The sequence below is a fragment of the Numida meleagris genome, chromosome 1 (assembly GCF_002078875.1).
Source record: "Numida meleagris isolate 19003 breed g44 Domestic line chromosome 1, NumMel1.0, whole genome shotgun sequence".
Taxonomy (NCBI): Eukaryota; Metazoa; Chordata; class Aves; order Galliformes; family Numididae; genus Numida; species Numida meleagris.
In genome coordinates, this window is record NC_034409.1 from 180,757,698 (window position 1) to 180,776,442 (window position 18,745).

Consider the following 18,745-nt stretch of genomic DNA (forward strand, 5'->3'; position numbering starts at 1 on the left):
AGTCGGAAGGGACCCATGAGGATCACTGAGTCCAACTCGTGGCTCCACACAGGACAACTCAAAAATCAGACCATGTGACTGAGTGTTGTCCAAACGCTCCTTGAATTCTGGCACCAGCGGCCATGCCCACTGCCCAGGGCAGCTTGTTCCATGCCCACCGCCCTCTGGTGCAGACCCTTTCCCTAACCCCCACCCGCCCCTCCCCTGAGCAGCTCCATGCCGTTCCCTCGGGCCCTGTCGCTGTCACAGAGAGCAGAGCTCAGCGCTGCCCCTCCGCTCCCTGTGAGGAGCTGCAGCTGCCATGAGGGTGCATGCCACATCGTGATCTCCAGACCCTTCCCCATCTTTGTAGCCCTCCTTGGGACGCTCTCTTATAGTTTTATGTCCTTTTTCTGTACTGTGGCACCCCAAACTGCACACAGTGCTGGAAGTGAGGCCACAGCAGTACAGCATAGAGTGAGATAACCCTTCCCCTGCCTGGTGGCACTGCTGGGCCTGGCCATACCCCAGGGTGTGTTGTCCTTCCTGGCAGCCGGGCCACACTGATGACTCCTATTCAACTTGCTGTTGACCAAGCCCCCCAAATCCCTTTCAGCAGGGCTGCTCTTCAGCCTCTCATCCCCCAGTCTGTATGTACAGCCAGGGTTGTCCTTTCCCAGGTGGAGAATCCAGCAGTTACCTTGTAAAACTTGCTCATATAAACCCACTTCCTCTTATTTCATTCTTTAGACCACCTGTTACATTTGCTCATTAGACAAGATCTCAGGGAAATAACTTCCTTTTCATTTAATATGGTAGAGAACTTATAAAAATAGGGATCCACATTTGAGAGGCCTCTGGGCACCATTAGAACAGAAATGATAATGGCAAATGGCAGAAATTAGTTAGAGCTGTCTGTGTGAATGGATGAAAGGCTGAGTGTTTTAACTGGAAACCAATCTGCAATTTAAAAATCTGTTCTTATGAACGTCCCCAGCCCAGAACCACCACTTCTACCCAACTCCAAAAACCAGAACTTTGTTCTTTGCCCAATTCTCTGCCCCCCAAAAGTGAGACTTTGTCCTTCCATGTCATGTTGCCAACGTGAAAATTTGGGACTTTCTGTTTTGACCTTTTTCCACTTCAAAAATGAGATCTGGGGTTTTGATGTCATGTTCCCAACGCTAAAGAACAGAACTTTGGGTTATGCCCAACACCAAAAACAAGAACTTTGGGTTTTGTCTAATTCCTACCCAAATAAGTGGGATTTTGAGTTTTGATGTCTCATTCCCAATGAAAAAATGTGGGACTTACCAGCAGCAGGGTCCTTGGGAGTGAGGGCAATACGCGCTCCCTTCCATACAGCTTTTTCTTCAGCTGTTGGGATGTGATCAAGATGTAATCTGTTTTCTGTATTAGCACGTTGTTCAGTGCAGGTTACAGAACACTGCTGGCAGCCAGTTGTTGGCCCACTGCTTACAGAACCAGTATGCTTTGCCAGAAGTTCACAGGATGTTCTGCAGCGAGGTGTGAACAGCACAGTGGCCACCTCAGAGCTACAGGTTATGCTCTCACTGCTTCCTTGTGTACTTTTATTTAAAATCTGATCTGCCAACAAAGCTTGCCTTTCATTTAAAGAGTTCCCATGGGTAGTGGTATCTTGAGGATGGGAAGAAGGCAGAGGCTGCCTCGCAGCTGGGCTGGCTCTGGTTTTGCCACGTTTGCTCCCCAGTGCAGGTGCAGATGGTGGCTGAGGTGCCAACATCCTCCCCTGAGCTGCTCGGCTTTCAGTGGCTGACTGCAGTCGGAGCACAGTGCCAGTGCCTCTGCTGCTCCTGGGCACGGAAAATAACTGGTCTCTTATGGGTCTTGGTCTTCTGGTTATTTTTGCCTTATTTTTGTGTTGATTCCCTTCATGAATTTTATCATTGTTACTAGATTCTGGGGATTTGCTTTCTTCATGTTTTGATATCATCCAAACTTTTTTAGGAAAAGAGGATCCAGGAGACATAAACATATTCAGAGGGGTGCATTCTTTATTTGATTTTGCAGAATTAGCATTTGGTCTTGATATATGAGAATTTTCATGGTGATTTTCTGTGAACATTGTGTTTGAAGGGTGAGCGCCCATACATGAATTAGCACAAGGAGCATTACTCACAGTTTGAACACAGTAAAGCTGTGCAGAAGATATCTCATTGGTGCTTTCTTCATACCAACTTTCATCATTTTCTGCTATTATCTGGTTAATTTGATCACACCATTTTAGCTTTCTACTGTTTTTTGTATTTTCTGCACTTTTCTTTTGACTTTTTGCAAGTTCTAAACTATCTCTTATAGAAGACACAGGTCGAGTTCCAAAAAAGATCCCGTGGTTCATAACCACAGCTTTAGCCTCTTTCTTTAAGATACCTCTGACTAGTTTTGCTCTTTTTCTGTCATAAATGTTTTTCTGGGAGTTGTGCTGTGCAGGAGTGCCAAAACCCAGCTCTGTGTCAGACACGAATGACATAGTTTCAACCGCATTAGCCTTTTCTTCCTCTTTGTTATTCTGTTTCTTAACATTGCACAAAGCTGAGGCATTTGGTATGTCCTGAAATAAAGACGATCCTTGGTCAATGTCATCAATAGATTTAATATTTTCTTCTTTTGTTTCACTCACTTTTCCTAAAGTATTTTTTAAAAAATCTGTGCTGACGTTTCGGTCCTTTGGCAACACATCAGCTGGGCTGGAAATGCCAGAGAAACACCTCTGATTAGGAAATAAGATTCTAGATGTTGCAATAGGTTCAGTGGAGGTTTGCACAGATTTACTTCTTTTTTGTGGGGTCATTTTAAAGCTCTGATTTTGTGTCAGATCCTGAACTCTTTCTCCCGGAATAGAATCAGGGCTGGCCCAGGCTTTGATAGGACTGAAAACAGAATGACCAGTTGCTAATGTGCTAGCCACTCCAGAAGATGAATTGTTCCTTTCTTCTTTTATATTTTGCAGAAGAGGAAATGCTTTATTTACAGAGCTTTCTTGATTGCCAGAAGTTGAGAACTCTGCAACTTTTATTCCAGATCTGTGAGAAACAGATGATTCCTCTTCTGTATTGTTTGTATGTTCAGCAAGAGTTAGAACATTACGTTTAGCTAAAAGGTCCTCAGTAGGTAAGTCATTGTGGTTGTTTTGGGAATCTAAATTTCTCTGACAATTATTTAGATGCATGTTTTTAGAAGTATTTTCAGCTGCATAAAACATATCATTACTCCTAATCTGTGACTTTCCTGGAATATATGGGGCACAGTCACAAGTTGTAGTCAAAGATGATTCACTTGATGGAGTGTAATTTCCATTTTGTTCTCCAGCCTCAAGACTGTCAAGACTTGATAAGCTTTCTGAATCATCTGTCCTTTTGACTTCTTTATGAAAATTCTGAAATATAGACATAAAACAGGACTGCTAAATTTATCAGAAATGTCAGTTGGTTTTTTTCCACTTATACTAGCTTTTCATTAATGAGAGCTTAGACTGAAACAAAATCAATAGTGTATACCAGGTGTTTTTATGACTTAAGGTCACAGCACCATGAATGCTTCTATCATGCCAAAATTTAACTGTTCAATCGCAAAAGAAAATGATGTGCTTTGTGGATCAAGCTGAGACAAATGAGCTGCACAGTTCAACACGTTTAATTGCAAGAATTATATCAATTCTACAATATAAAAAGTGGAACACTATTTGGAGAATCTAAACAAAACTGCTGTTTCTGGATTATCCTATGGTAAGGATATGATACACAATGGTTCTTGAACTCCAACGTGCAATGGAGCTTACAAAATGAAAGAGAATCCAAGAAAATATAGATTGTTATTGGATTTTTCCCAAACTGGTTTTTTTCAATGCTATGTGACTATGTTTATTGTCACACAGACTGCCACAAGTGAGGAAGATTTAAACCTTGCCATAACAAATATGGCAAACATCTCACAGCTATCATAATCACACTGCTTAATTCCCCTCTTCTCATCTTTCAGGAAAAGGAAAGTACCATCTGCTCTATGAGAACAGATCAGGTCTAAGGGTATGGGAGATTCCACCCACTCCCCTAGCTATTTCATCAGACACTAACACAGCGATGAATAAGAGTGATGAACACTTCTGAAATGCCACTGTGATCACTTTATGTATATACTATGCAGGTATTTTCTTCACTAATACTTCTCCATCCAGACACTGAGATGCCTGATATGGTTGAAAAGATACACATTCTAAGATTTGAAAATATGCACAAATGTCAAGGAAAGCATGCATTTTATCTGTTCACATTCCCATATTCTCTCTCTCTTTCTGTTCCACACAACTGAGCAGCTAAAGTATTTTGTACCACACACTGGAGAAAAACATAAGAGAAGCTGCCTTAGATATAAAGCAATGACAGTTTTTTTATTTGTGACTTCAAAACAGAATGGTTTCAAATAGCAAAGTCTGTTCACCTTGGTAAGTGATTATATATTCCCTGGAAATAACAATAGAATTAACATTTCAAAAACTTACTAAAGAATGCATCAAACTACTTAGTGTGTAAGAACATATTTTTGCAGTAAAACTCTTAATCCTACCAAAAATGTTGTGCCATAATATTGCATAGTTTATAGCTGCACAAATATTTTAAATAGCAGAATAAAAAGCTTAGGGAATCCTGAAAGACTTTTTATGATTGAATTAAATCTTATCTTGCACTAGGTGTTCAGAGGTTGCTACAGTCCTCTGCCACAGTTATGATCTGAGATAAAGAAACTAAATACAAGAACAAAGAACCAAGTGTAGAGAAAGATCCCTTTAGGGAATGTTTTCAAATTAAAGCTGTACAAACTGGTGTCTTTCTAAAATAAAAGAATAAATAATGCTTTGTTGGTTATTTATTAACTTTCATGTTTGGCTAAATTATATTGTTAACCTCTGCTTGAACTTAACCAAACAAGGAAAAACCACATACTCAGAGATTTCTGTACCAGGCCAAATTTAAGAACTAACTCTGGAATTCTCAAATGGGAAAAGCAAAGCTAAGCAAACCAAACAGACAGTAAAAAGAAGTTATACATGTCAGGTTACTTCTTGTTTAAACTAGAGATTGCACCTGTAAAATTACTAGGTTAAATACAGGAGAAAAATTGTAAGAGTTGAATAAAAAAACAACCGTGTATCTATAGCAGGTTCACTTAAACTAGTACATCTAGAGCAAATTGTAAAACAGACCTCATGGGGACAAAATTTCCAGTTGAGAAAACCTCCAGAAATAAGTTCAGAGCAAAAGAGTAAAGATGTCCTCCTTGAAATGCACAATCACTCTTACCTAGTTCATGCAAATTTAGTTCCCATACATTTATTTTGTTGTATTGTGCAATTTGATCATTTCACACATGAAAACTCCTTATCATTCTCATTACATAATCACATACTTTATTTTACTTCTGTAGCTTACTACGCAATGATAGTGAATGCCACATTTTCTGCTAAAAATGCAGAAAAAGTACTATGTATATAGACCTCAAAAAGCGTTCAAGAATGATCCATTCTTTTAGCGGTCAATAGCTGCTCAGAAGTAAACCTGAAAATCCCAAACATTTCATTAAATTTAATCTCTGAGAATATTGTAGGATGATAAGGAAGCAAAAATGTTCACAAGGTATATTATCTCTGTATTTTCTAGATTTGCATATCTGTTCAGTTATGTAAGTACAATTTATTGTATCATCTGCTGCCTCTATTAACTTATGTCCCTAATAGATGAAATCTAACCCAAGCCTATCCGCGTACTTGGTACTTTGGGAAAAGGAATACTTATCAGGAGTTAAAGAGGTCACTTGTATGTCTTAAGCTTTAGAACAGCTGTGTCAAGCAATTTTATTTTGGTAAAGCACTAAAACAAAGACAAAACATGACCCTGAGGAAACTTTCATGATGCCAATGAAAGAACAACATTGCAGTAAGTAAAATTTTAAGAGAAGCTGACAAGTGAATTTTCTGCCATCGGACTCTGTCAGGATTCTATTACACCAAAGAGCTGCTCCGTGTGCATTTGACATTTTCTGCACAAGTGCTGACAGTTCACGGTTCCAAGTGGTGAACAGGGATGCTCTTCTGAAGATAAATGCTGTAAAAGCGTTACCTGTTCTGAAAATCCAGGCTCCTCACTTCTCACATTACTTGCTATTTTTGATGGTTTTGACTTTGGTTTATTTACAGGAGTTCTTTGTGTGTCATAATAATGCTCTCTCTCATATTCCTCATGAAGTAGAAGACATCAGTGATCATAACGATACAAAGCTCGAAGCCAGTGGGGTACCTAAACACCTTCACTCATCTTGAGTTCACCAAATATTTTTTTCCAGTACTTAGTCCATTTTATTCAAAGGTGTCTGCAGTGCAAATACCTTAGTGGCAATAATAATCATTTCATGTACACTTTTATAACCATATTAGAAAAGTGAAAATTAATTAGAAGCTCTATTTTTCCACTGTAATCATGAAATTGTTTAAGCTAGTCATACACTCAACATTTGGCAAATGTACTACGAAAGAGGTTATCAGAGAAATTGCCTCTTAGAAAGGACAAGCTTGTGCTTAAAAGGAATCAGAGTTAACAGCTTTTCAACCTCAAAGTTCTGTTGTTTTGGCAAGGAGTAAGGAGTTTCTGCCCCAACGTAGGAAGGTATGTTTCATTTAAAGAAACTGTTTTAAATAAACTTTTGTAGTGGAATGTAGAAATTAAAATGGAATGGGAAAGTGCATTAGAAAATTAATAATGCTGCCAGTGCACGTTTGGAAGACGTGTAAAATTAATGGCACTACACAGTGCCGATTTCACAGAAGATTTGAGCCAAGCCAATAAAGCAAATCCCACTGAGGCAGGATTTTGGTCCTTATGTTACACAAGAAATCAGAATTCTCCACCAAACCCACCAAAGAAGCTATGGAGCATAGGACGACCGGAGAAAAACCTCCTACCAACACCCTTGTCTTTCCTGGACTAATTCCAGGTTTTCTCTCCCCCCACCTCATCTAGGATACAGAAACTAGCCATGAATGCGGGTATGTAACGGGACTTTGTTTGTCTGAAAAGCTGTCACAGGATGCTTGAAACCCAGGCTCTAACTCCTTGCGATGAAAAGAACTCGTGTTGAATCTCTTAGGCCATGCAGCACTTCAGTAACTGATGCTGAAGGATTTTGAAGACAAAGTGACCTGAATGCTCAGTACCAGGGCTTTGAATCCTAACATACAGATTTAATGAAGTCCAGAGACAAATGTACAAAATCATGTGGGGAATGTGTTCAGCTATGTATTTCTCTCTGTTGCTATCTGTTGACAAGTTCAGCATTCCCGTACTGAGTGCTTGTTCTCAGGATCCCTGCTTCAGATGCCTAACTATCCCATCGATTAACATAGTCCTTCAGCTCCAGAAATGGAATTCATAACACTACTTTTTAGATATTATTTAAAATATCAATTTAATAACTATCAATTTAAAATATCAATATTAAATGTCAAGGTTCTGGGGATCACAATGCACAAGTTCTCTTTTTGTTTCAAACCCATTTGTAAATTTTCTTTGAGCAAGTGGCATCTGTTGTGAAATTTAAGAGAGGAAATCATGTAAAAATTGTATAGGAAAGTAATCTGAAAACTATCAGAAGGCAAAATTTAGAAGAATTAAGCACACGTATGCATATTAATCATAAGGGTACTTAACTCAATTGCTTAATAATTGTTTAAATGTTATACATAAAATGCCAGGGCATTATTTAAGTAGCAGATTCATAGCTGTTTACCCATCTATGTTATGTTCAATGTCATTTCGGTTATCCCAAAAAAGGAGTAAGGAAATCAGCTAAAACCCATCCACTTACACTTTTTTTGGAATTTGCAGATTGCAAGTTCCAAAGTGTTTTAAAAAAGATTTTGTAGATAAGGGTATTTCTAGGCAGTACTTTCGACAGAAATGAAAGGGAAATAACTATAAGACTTCCTACCATTTTAGCTCTCTCTCACTGATGTTTAAGGTCTTCATGATGAGACCCAAAGCTCTAAAATGGTATTTTCCAGACACGTTTCCATCGAGATCTGATGTATGGTGAAAGAAGGGAAGAACAGCTGATGGAAGAAAGCATTTCTTCATCTCTTCTAAAAATCAGAACCCATCTTTCTGGTCATCCTTATTGAGAGTTTGATGTAAAATATACAAATAAGGCAAAGCATTAGGGTTGACAGATTTGAATGAACTGGAGCTGTAACACCAGAAACAAATATAATAATACTATCTGAGCAGTACAGACACCTCCAAAAAGACTCACAGCCATACAGTGTGTGAATATCATTTTTTAAATTATTTGTAGTTCAGATCTATCTGACTTGCAAAAAAAATATTATAAAATTTTTGCTGTCTAAACACTAGAATTACTTTTTCTTTTACAAATGTAAATGCATTGAAATGCCAGAACAGTTTTATATCATCTTGTGCACTTCACAGCAGTAGCCACGGTAGGAGGTGAGTTTACATCAGCAAATCCTGAAGGTCAGGTATAGAAATTCTTTTCAAGTAATACACATTTATACCTCTTTAGAAACAAATTTATCTAATGAAACAGTTTCATGTAATTGCCAGCATTCACGGCATGTTTCATTCATCTCATCACTTATTTTGAAAAATTATTTAGTGACGGTTACACATTACCTGCTTTACAAATTTCAGTTTTTCGATCAGATATTTTTCAAGACAAATATTCCTCTTCAGAACTTTGCCAAATATGATTTATAAGAATATGTGTCATAGTTTTGGCCAATGAAACGTAAAAGATTTCAGCTTCCACCTTCCCCTAAAAAAAGCTTACTGAATTCAGAAGCTGATATTTATATGCTTATTTTGACACTATCCAAAAGCATAATTAAGTTGTCTGTTATGAGACCTTGTCAGCCTCCTGCGTCCCAGCTGTTCTCTGATTGTTCCTGTCCTCTGAATTCGGAGTGTCTGGTTTAAAGCTTTGTCTCCCCGTTGGTGAGTCATGCCTTATGGAGACATGCAACTACCAGGCATAAGCTGCACATCACAGCTCAAGCTGCAAGGTTCTACAGAAGTGCTGCTAGTGATTGGTAAGAATTAATACAGTATTCACTTGAAAGAGGCGACGAAGTTTCTTGGTTCCTACACCACCATGAGCCTACTAGGATAGAAGATGAATAACTGAAGAAAAAAGTAGTTAAATTTTACTGTGCTTTCCACAAATAGGGGTTTATTTCTGTTAAAAACAAAAACAAAACAAAACAAAAACAATCAAACAAACAAACAAACAAACAAAAACCCAAAGCACAGCTCTGTCATCATCAAAGGGGTAGAAGGACACCAGACAGGGATACTTTAATCTTGGTAGGAAAGCAACAGATTTCCCATCTTCCCCTTGAGACACTGGTATATACTTTTTCTGACATGACCAAGTTATCATGATATAGTATTCTGTCAGACCAGCATGCACAAACTTTATTTTCCACTCCCACCTTGAAAGCAAACATTTTACTATTGCCATAACTGAAGTAAATATAGATCAGGTACAGATGTTTTTCCCTCCATTCCTGTCCTTTAACTACATTTATGAACATTTTACTTCATTCCAATAAAACCAGTCACTTCAAAAAGAGCTCTGAAGTATAGGAGAAATCATGTAGTGCATAGCTATATATATCTCTCAGATATACCTATATATAGATGCATGTACACGAATATAAAAAAATGAAAGCATGATAATAAACGATGGCTGTTCTTTTTGGAGAAGTACATGTTTGCAAAGGAGGTGCAGGTATATATTAGATGACAATTCTCAATTTCCCTCTTTTTGTGTTTTGTGACCAATGTTGTATGTATAACAATTGCAATGTTTCCACAAAGTCCTATTAATGTACTAATCCAGCAGTGAAACAAAGCCTTTTTGCACTGAAAATGCTCTATTATCATCTGTTAAAGTAATACTTTCTTGAGGCAAGGTGTTCTTCAAATAACTGAACATCCAGACTGTTAGATAGGAAGCTTGCAATGTCATTTTCTACAGCACAGACTTGGAACAGACTACTACTATACTTTAAAAAAGACTACTCTGACGGACACATAACCAAAACAAATCTGAGTATTTAGGCAGAATATGTTAGTCTGGAGATAAATTTCAATTTGATTAGTAGCCCTAATAGCAAATGTGAAGTTATTTTGAATAATTGTAATAATTTGGAAGATAATGGTATGTTGCAATACTGGTTGAAAGCCAATAAAAACTGCAGCTCCTGATCTTGCTGAAAGAAAACTAGTGGGGAAATCACTTGAGTTTGTCATAAGATTCAAGTAACCAACATAAGAGATGTTAACATTCACAGTTAAAAGTTAAAGATGGCCAGAATGTTTTGGTTTAAAGTGACTGCAGAAACCTATTTCAAGTCTTTGAATGGTCTCCTCAAAACAAATTTTGAATTCTACTCAAATCCCACTTTATCTGAACACTGCCCTTAGAAATGTTTTCCTACTAACTAGCCCTGACAATTCTAAAATGTCTTGACTCTTGGGAGAGATTCTGTACCCTGACACTCCTTTTTTCCATGCTGGTCTTGCCTATGCCTCTGAAGAATTTGAATGATACAATACATATTGCAAAAGGAACCCTTCTTTAACTCATTCCAGTCATAATAGAAAAGCACCTGAAAATGAATTCAGTGATTCCATGAGTTCACAGAATCGCAGAATCACAGAATTGCAGGGAAGGGACCTCAAGAGATCATCGAGTTCAACTCCCTGCTAAAGCAGGTACCCTCTAATAGGTCACACAGCAACGCATCCAGATGGGTCTTGAATGTCTCCGGAGGAGGAGACTCCACAACCCCTCTGGGCTACCTGTTCCAAGTGCTCCATCACCCTTACTGTAAAAAAGTTCTTCTGCATGTTACTTGATGCATTTCCATTTCATAGACACAGTCCAACTTCAAAAGCCTAGGAACACAAATAGCTAACAGTCTGCAGGCCAGCTCATTCATACAAGCAGGGGTATATCCATACCTATGTGTTTGCAGCATCTACTGCTTTCACTCAGTGCAACATCACAACTATTCTTCTCTATGTCCCAGATGCTTACTTAATCCTATACATAGCACGAATAAACACGTAACGTATAAGAGGATACAAAATGTTATTGGATCAGACATAAGGCTCATGGTTCAGTTTGCAGTTTCTGAGAAATGATACCTGTGTTCTAGTCCCTGCTTCAATAAATAATGAATATAATAGAATAAATAATAAATAATAACTTCAATAAATAGTGAAAATTTTACTTCAGGGGGAACCATAGAAAGACCAATAATGAGTACTTCAAAGGCTGCACAATATGCTTGAAAACAAAAGGAGAGCCAAAGTAAAATTTCTGTTTCAAATCAATCAGAAAAGGGATTTACATTTGGATTTCACCAGCACTGCTTGAATAACCTAATTATAGTCATGTAGAGGAAGGAAAAGGAAAATGTAGTCTCCATCTTGTAATCCATACCTATTTTGTTTGTGAATTCCTTCTCACTTCTAAGTATTTTGTTTAAAAAGAGCAATGATAGAGATAAAATGTCAAACGGTTTTTTCAACTATAATATGTCTGGAATAACATAAAAAATACTATACTGATCAAAACAATTTCAGATGGTCACTGGATGGAAGAGGTGATGAAAAGACAAAAGATATATGAATAATATTATTCCTTAGCACAGTTGAGCCATTCCAAAGGAAACTTTCTAAATTATTCAGTGCAAGGCAGGTGCTAGAAATGGAAAATTTCAAGACATACAGTTAGCATTTGGCAAAATGATACGCAATCATGGGTTATGTCTTCTAGACAAAAGCTGCAGGCAGCCTAGCTAAAGACAGTGCTATCAGCTCCAACTTAAAGATTTTATTTTTGCCTGCAAAGCAAACAGAAAAGCACTGTGCGACAAAACCTTTGATTGTCAATGAACATTAACAATATTAATTTCTTCAAAATCAAACATATTTCTTCAAAATCAAACATAATTTGATATATTGGCTCAGAAATAACTGTTGTGCAAAATAAAAACTATTGCTCTCAATATTTGAAGCACAATAGTTTTGGAGAATGGTGGAAGGGTCACTGAAAACCTTAGCTTACTGCTGAAACTGTACAAATCTTTAGGGTTGGAAAGCAGGGAACGCACCAAATCTACTGGTAAGGTTCTCCACAGAACTTTATTGCCTTCTTTTCTTTTAGGAAAGAAAAGAATTTTAGGAATCTTTATAATCCTGCTGGGCCTGTAAAAGCAGAAACAAAGAGGTCAAAGGATGTCAATGGATGGTTAGACTGCAAAGCATGTGCACAGTGAAATACTTTGACGTCCATTTCAGAAAGGCAAGCGCTGTTGAAATGACATTGGACAACAGACAGTAACAAGGCTACTGAAGACCATTCATGGCAGTAACATTAGTAAGAATATTATAAATACTGCTTCAGTTTGCAGAAAGTCACAATACACATACACACCAGCCTGGTCCAAGTATTAGACTTCCAAACCTCAGACGCTAGAAAAATGACAACAGCTTTCTTGACTATTTTTCTAATCAGATTCCAAAACATAAACTTTAAAGAAAATCCAAATGCTTCAGGTATAAATAGTTATAACTTGAAACTCTTTATCAGAGGGAAGAAGCTGAGCAACCCCTAGTGGTACTAGAAAAAATAAATTCTGGAAAAACAGCAAAAATTTGTACTGGATCAAAGCATTTTCAAAAATTCATTAATTTGAAAACACATTAATTTGTAAATTCCTATCTTATATTCTGTATCTAACACTGATCACAACTTATAAGAACGAACAATAATCAACAACTTTTCTAGTACAAACTGTACATCTGCCTCTTCAGCCTTTCTGAAATTTACTCCAGTTGAGTGAGATTTTCTCTATTAGCCATCAGCTTCTCAAGGTTCTTACGAACGCCCATTGGAACACAGTGGGTACAAAGGCAGAGATGAATGTGCTTGGAAAGACCAATATCAAAGAACTCCAAATATATGAGCTGCATACAGTACTTCAAAAGTTTTCCATACAGATGTATTAAAAGGAAAAGCCCTTGAGCTGTTGCTACTAAAGATCCCACACCTCTAGCCATTACCAATGTAAAAGTGTTGGCTCTTCATTATGTTAAGGTGATTTCAGGTCCACAAGTCCATACACCAGTAGATGATAATATTATAGAAATATGAATGACATCAAAATTATGTACTTGTGTTCGCAAAAATAACATTAAATATTTCCAAAATCAAAGACAAAATTGACTGACCTAAAATCACACTTAAAAGCGCAGTTGGAAGAAATTATTTTGGACCTCATTTCTTCTTGATTTTCGCTGTGTTTCTAAGGTGGCTTTTAAATTGATTTGAGTTCTAAAAGTTAACTTAGGCACAAAGTTACGGAGTATTCTCGGCTTGTTGTTAGAACACCTGCATATGTACCAAAGATGACAGAAATAGACAGAGAATCTCAAGAGACATTAAGTCAATGCACAAGAAATCACCACTGATCATTGGGAAAAACAAAAATAAACTCAACATTTGATCTACCATAACTGTATTGCTATAGCACTGTAGCAATCAGCAAAGCAGAAACTTAAGTGTGTGAGTGGAAGCTGCCAATTTAAGTTTGGAGCCAGCAGAAGACCCTGTATAGACTAATGTCTAGCTATCCAGAGCCAGGAATTCTGACATAGAAATCTTAGGTTTATAGAAAGAAAGACAGTATGACTGATGACTTTGAGGTATTTATGAAAAAATCCCTACAAATATTTTTAAAGATTTCTGAATTCTTATTGAAAATTTGCATAATCTTACTATAAATTATCTAGCGTTACAGCATAGTGCAGTGTGCTCTAACTGTTAAGGTGTGCTTAACATCTCTCATTTTCATTCCATTCAAGAAACTTTATATTATATTTAAAAAGCATTCCTTAATGAATCACATGAAAATATCATACCTCCAAGTTGCTGAGATGCTGTTTTTCAAGCAGCTGCTGCATTTCTTTCAGATTTTTCTGGAATAGAAGTTGGTTACTATCCACGCTTGTTCTGCTGCTCTCCCGCACTGTTTTATCCAAGCCAACCATTGCTGAAATCTGCTCCTGATGCGAATAACCATTCCTTGATGCTGATGAGTATGAAGTGTCATCTGTGGTTCTTGATGCAAGTGAAAAAGCTTATTACTTTGGCTTATTTCTATGTGCCAACTATACACTTTCAAACATGTTCCTTTCCAAAAGTATACATCATCAATAAATGCCTGGCATGTGAAGGACAGCAAAACTGAACGTAACTACAGGTGGTGCTATTTGTACTGTCTTGCGTTAAAACTGTCCAACACTTTCCATTTTAAAATTTCTCTTATTTATAAATTGTCAGAGTTGTGATGGGGTTGTTGGGTGACTGCCTCAGGCTGAATTATTCTGGAAAATGTCAGCCAACAGTTTGGTCATCTGCAGGACTGGAACATGGAAGTTTGTTTTTTCTTTTAAGAAGGAAAATGGCCTCTATTCTTTATTTTTTTCCATGAGGCTGGCTTATATAAAGGATGACTATATACTGATGCTGACGTATACTCCCTTTCTTCAAATAGCAAAAAGGCTTTACTAAGGTAAAGGCTTCTACCTTAGTCTAAAGAGCCCAACTCTACTGATGACCTGTAACGTCAGTAATGTGGGACATTAAGGAATTTGGATTTGCTACCTGAAATAAAAGTCCTCAGAGTAGCTGCTGTAGATGGGTACTGTAGTCAAGGTCAGCTCAGACGAAGACTGAGGAAATCACAGGTTTATACAGGTTGAGAATTATCTAGAACCATGGGGCTGGCTGACACTGGGAATTAAAGAAGCCAAGAGGCATAGGAAACCAAATGACAAGGAAAATGTGCAGTCAGAGATTAGGAAAGCAGGGAATCTATAGCAAGATACGTTCAAGAACAAAATGTGGACAGAACTGAAACAAGGCTGGGTAAGATCACTAGAAATAGGAACCAAGTTCTGGAAAATGAGAGGCAAGAACTAGGTAGTTATCAAGAATGACAAAGCCAAGAAACAAGTGCCTTTAATCAATAAAAAATGCAGGAGTTGGACTTGATGATCCTTATGGGTCCCTTCCAACTTGGGATATTCAATGACTCTGTGATAAGGCAAGGTATCTTAGAAAAAGTGCTTTGGGAGTGTGAAGTATTGATTTCAAATGGTATGTGATATAAGAAGAAATTACAAGGAAAATTGTTATCTGATGTTCAAGATACATTTAAAGAATGAGAAACTAAAACATCTGGAAAGAAAGTAAGATCATGGGATGTATATGGAAGCTGCACTATCCTAGAGTCAAAAGAGAAAGATCAGGATGAGAATAAGAAAGCATCTTGACAGAATACTTTATACTTCATAGAATGGTTTGATAACAATGGCAATCTCAGTCAGGCATAACTGAATGGGGTCTAGGTTCACCCTGCCTATTCCCAAAATTCCCCTGGAGAGAAAAGATTTGTGCCGTCTCCTCTGCTATTTTATGTAGTGGACACAAACAACTTGAGGATGTTTCATAATATTTTCATTGGAACAGTCCACAGAAGCACTTCCTTTGCCACAGAGAGCGTAATCATCTGCTGTTTACTGGACACAATAAGCAATTTACTTCTTTTGATCATCATAGTAAACGTTTATGCTTACCTGAAGGTAGTTTTGTTTCTGCTTGGCAAGCACAATCCTGATGCTAAAACTGATCCTTTAATTTGTTCAAGAGCTTCTTCTAACTGAAAAGCTGCTTTTTTCTGGACTAGAGGTATTAACAGAAAAAACACATTGGAAATAAATCTATAGATTAGAATATTTTACTACAAATGTTTTGGTTAAGATTCTTAAGTCTGGAGTGCCTAAATTCAGACTGTTACAATAAACTCAGGGTTTCAGCATTGTTAGGGATGCTGGAGCATCTCTAGTTTCTCTGAAACAAAGTACAGTCTGTTTAAATATTTATAGTAATAAACTTATTCAACAGTTTTGATATTTGTTTTTAGACTACATAATTGAGAAAGTAGGTGGTTAAAATATCCAGCACTAACTTTGTTTTTACATCATCATTATTATGCCCATTTACTACAGCAAAGTTATGGCTTGCAGCTATAGAGGCCAAACTGTGACTAGGAATTGAATCAGTGGAGAAAGAAAGAGTCAAGATAGGCCCAAGATGTTGCTTCTTACAAATAAGCAAAGGTAAGATAGAAAGTGGCAGAGACAGAATTACTATTAAGAAAACCAACAAAAAGATTGTGATTCATTATATTGCTACACAATCCGGACAGTCAGTAGAGCTCCAAAGAAGCCCTAAAACAGTATTGTCCTATTTTGTTATTTTAATCTGACATTTGATCTTGAAGTCAGAGACATTACCTCACAGCTGGCACAACTGCAGTTGGAAGAGTAAATCTGTTGAAGAATTTCTAAGTAATATACCATATCTTCAGAGTTTCAACACTGGAAAGTTGACTGGAAGTCAGACTTGGCTGAAGCTATTAAGAACTCCTGCCAATCTACACTCATTCCAATGAAGAAAGCAGGAACTGAGTTGCAGTGATCACTACTTTCCAGCAGTGAAAGAACAGCTTAAAAAGCTGACTAATTCAGCAAAAGTTATATAATACATTAATATATGCTAGGACTGCCTTTTCTTAATGATAAACAAAAGGCATATTCTTGGATATCTTGTATTCAGGGCTTCAAACAGGGAACCATCCTACTAACTTTCAATGACTTTCTAATGTCTTACACAAAACTCTGAAATTAGAGTGTTGTAAGCAATAAGGACCCTGAAGTGAAAGAAGTAGGGAAAAAAAAAGGGAGCCACAATACTCCCAGGAGCTGATTACATGCTATGATTGGAATATAATGAAATATCTCACAATTTTTAGAAAAAAAACATCAACTCTTATTATTTCATTTCTTCTACCCTATGATGTCATACATATCAAATCTGTGCTTCTTGTCAGTTATGTTCTGCTTACACTAATAAATTCAATTAATTTCAGTGAAGTTGATTGTTCTATTTGGTTTCAATTATATTCTATTAATAAAAAAAAACCAAACACTTGTATTGTGAATAATGGTTACATTTTAATTTACAAACCTATCTGCTTGTATTGAGAAGCAGGGAGATGAGCACGCTGGAACTTCTCAGTTGTTTCCCGAAATTTAATTTTCCTTTGTTGCAAGACTTGTTCTCTAAATCTTTGTTCTTTTTCTTCTCTTTGCTTCTGTCTTTCTTCAAAGGCTCTGTATTTAAGAAGAAAAATTAGATGATATCTATGCTTTCTAATTACATTTACAAAAATATCAGCAACTTGTCTATTATCTGGTGGTTTTGGAACAAAAGGGTGCTTGTCCACAAGTTAAATGGTACAAACCTCAGCACAGCTAAATTATTACAGTCAGTATGAACCTAAATGGGACAGTGGGTGTCAAAGAAATACACCATAACATTTCTATTTTCGTAGCTTCAGCCAAAGATTTAATTATTTCTTATATGGGAATTAACATGCAGACTCATACAGCTCTTGTCACTGATGTCACTTTCACCACATTCTTTACCAATAAACGTGTAACAGTGGGCAAACATATAGGACAATGAACTTCAACTACTGTGTGTCCATACCTCTCAGGAGCTGTCAGAGAAATAGCTTAAGAGTTGTTATTCAGAAGCAACACACAAGAGCTAGAGCTTTAACCTAGAAATATGTAAGAATTGTATCGACTTCCAGTTGCTGGGAAACTTTCTGAAAGACAATCAGTTCAGTAGCACAAAATGGGATCTGAAGCCCTAATTGACCCTATCAGTTCTAATTATCATATATGCTTAGAATGTGTCCTTCTACTGACTAGAAAGCAAAGCAGGATCCAGTTGAAAACAAGCATCACCACAAAGCTTACCTCCTGCAGGCACAAGCTTGATGAAGCTATGTGGAATTTCCATTCCTGCTGACAAAAGCATCAGCTTTTGCTGACAAACTGATACGAGCTGCTCGAGTGAAATATACGCTCTACCAGAAAACTTATTGGCACAGTGCAAACACAGATGAATTAGTACATAAATACATAACTTATCAAATTCAGCCTCTACTTAGTCTGCCATGCAGGGATCACTACAATTGCAAACAAGGCTGCTGCTCAACAGAGCTACTCTGCAACTCAGGCTATTTTATTTATTCTTCCCTTTTCCTCCAAGGGAAAAATGTTTAAACTGAAAACAAACAGAAAAATAATTTGAAGCAGGTACTTTTTGTTTTTAGAAGCTTAAAGGCTGCACAATAGTACAATTGCACAATAGCAAAAAAACAAAATAGGAAAAGAGCCAACTAATTCCCAAATACTCTCTTTTACAGGAATATCTACTTTACTGCGCTTGAAAGACAAAGTGTAGCAGACATTTTTGCTATTTTGAAAATTCCTGTACGTATGGTTGTCAAAACACACTGAAACTAATGGCAAATTACCCAATTTTGTGAACCAATTATGCATTTCATTAATAGAAAGTAATGACAAAAAATGTATTTTTATAAAAGTGGAAATGCACAGTAAAGAGATTCCATGCAGCTACTCAAACCTGAAATCAGAAAGACTACATATTTGCTTTTCTGATACAGTGGCTATAATTATAATTGCACCTTAACACTCCTCCCCAT

General features: G+C 37.0%; 1 protein-coding gene across 16 annotated transcripts in view; it reads right to left on the minus strand.

Moving 5' to 3' along the window:
• Positions 1–18,745, minus strand: part of CEP126 (centrosomal protein 126) — a 58,113-nt gene that overhangs the window by 29,433 nt on the left and 9,935 nt on the right. For all 16 annotated transcript variants that reach the window (XM_021381122.1, XM_021381133.1, XM_021381105.1 and 13 more), the window contains exons 3-6: positions 17,194–17,339; positions 15,741–15,846; positions 14,022–14,220; positions 1,294–3,397 (exon numbers count right to left, since the gene is read on the minus strand). In XM_021381122.1, coding sequence (XP_021236797.1) covers positions 1,294–3,397; positions 14,022–14,220; positions 15,741–15,846; positions 17,194–17,339 — 2,555 coding nt within the window. The remainder of the gene's footprint in view (positions 1–1,293; positions 3,398–14,021; positions 14,221–15,740; positions 15,847–17,193; positions 17,340–18,745) is intronic.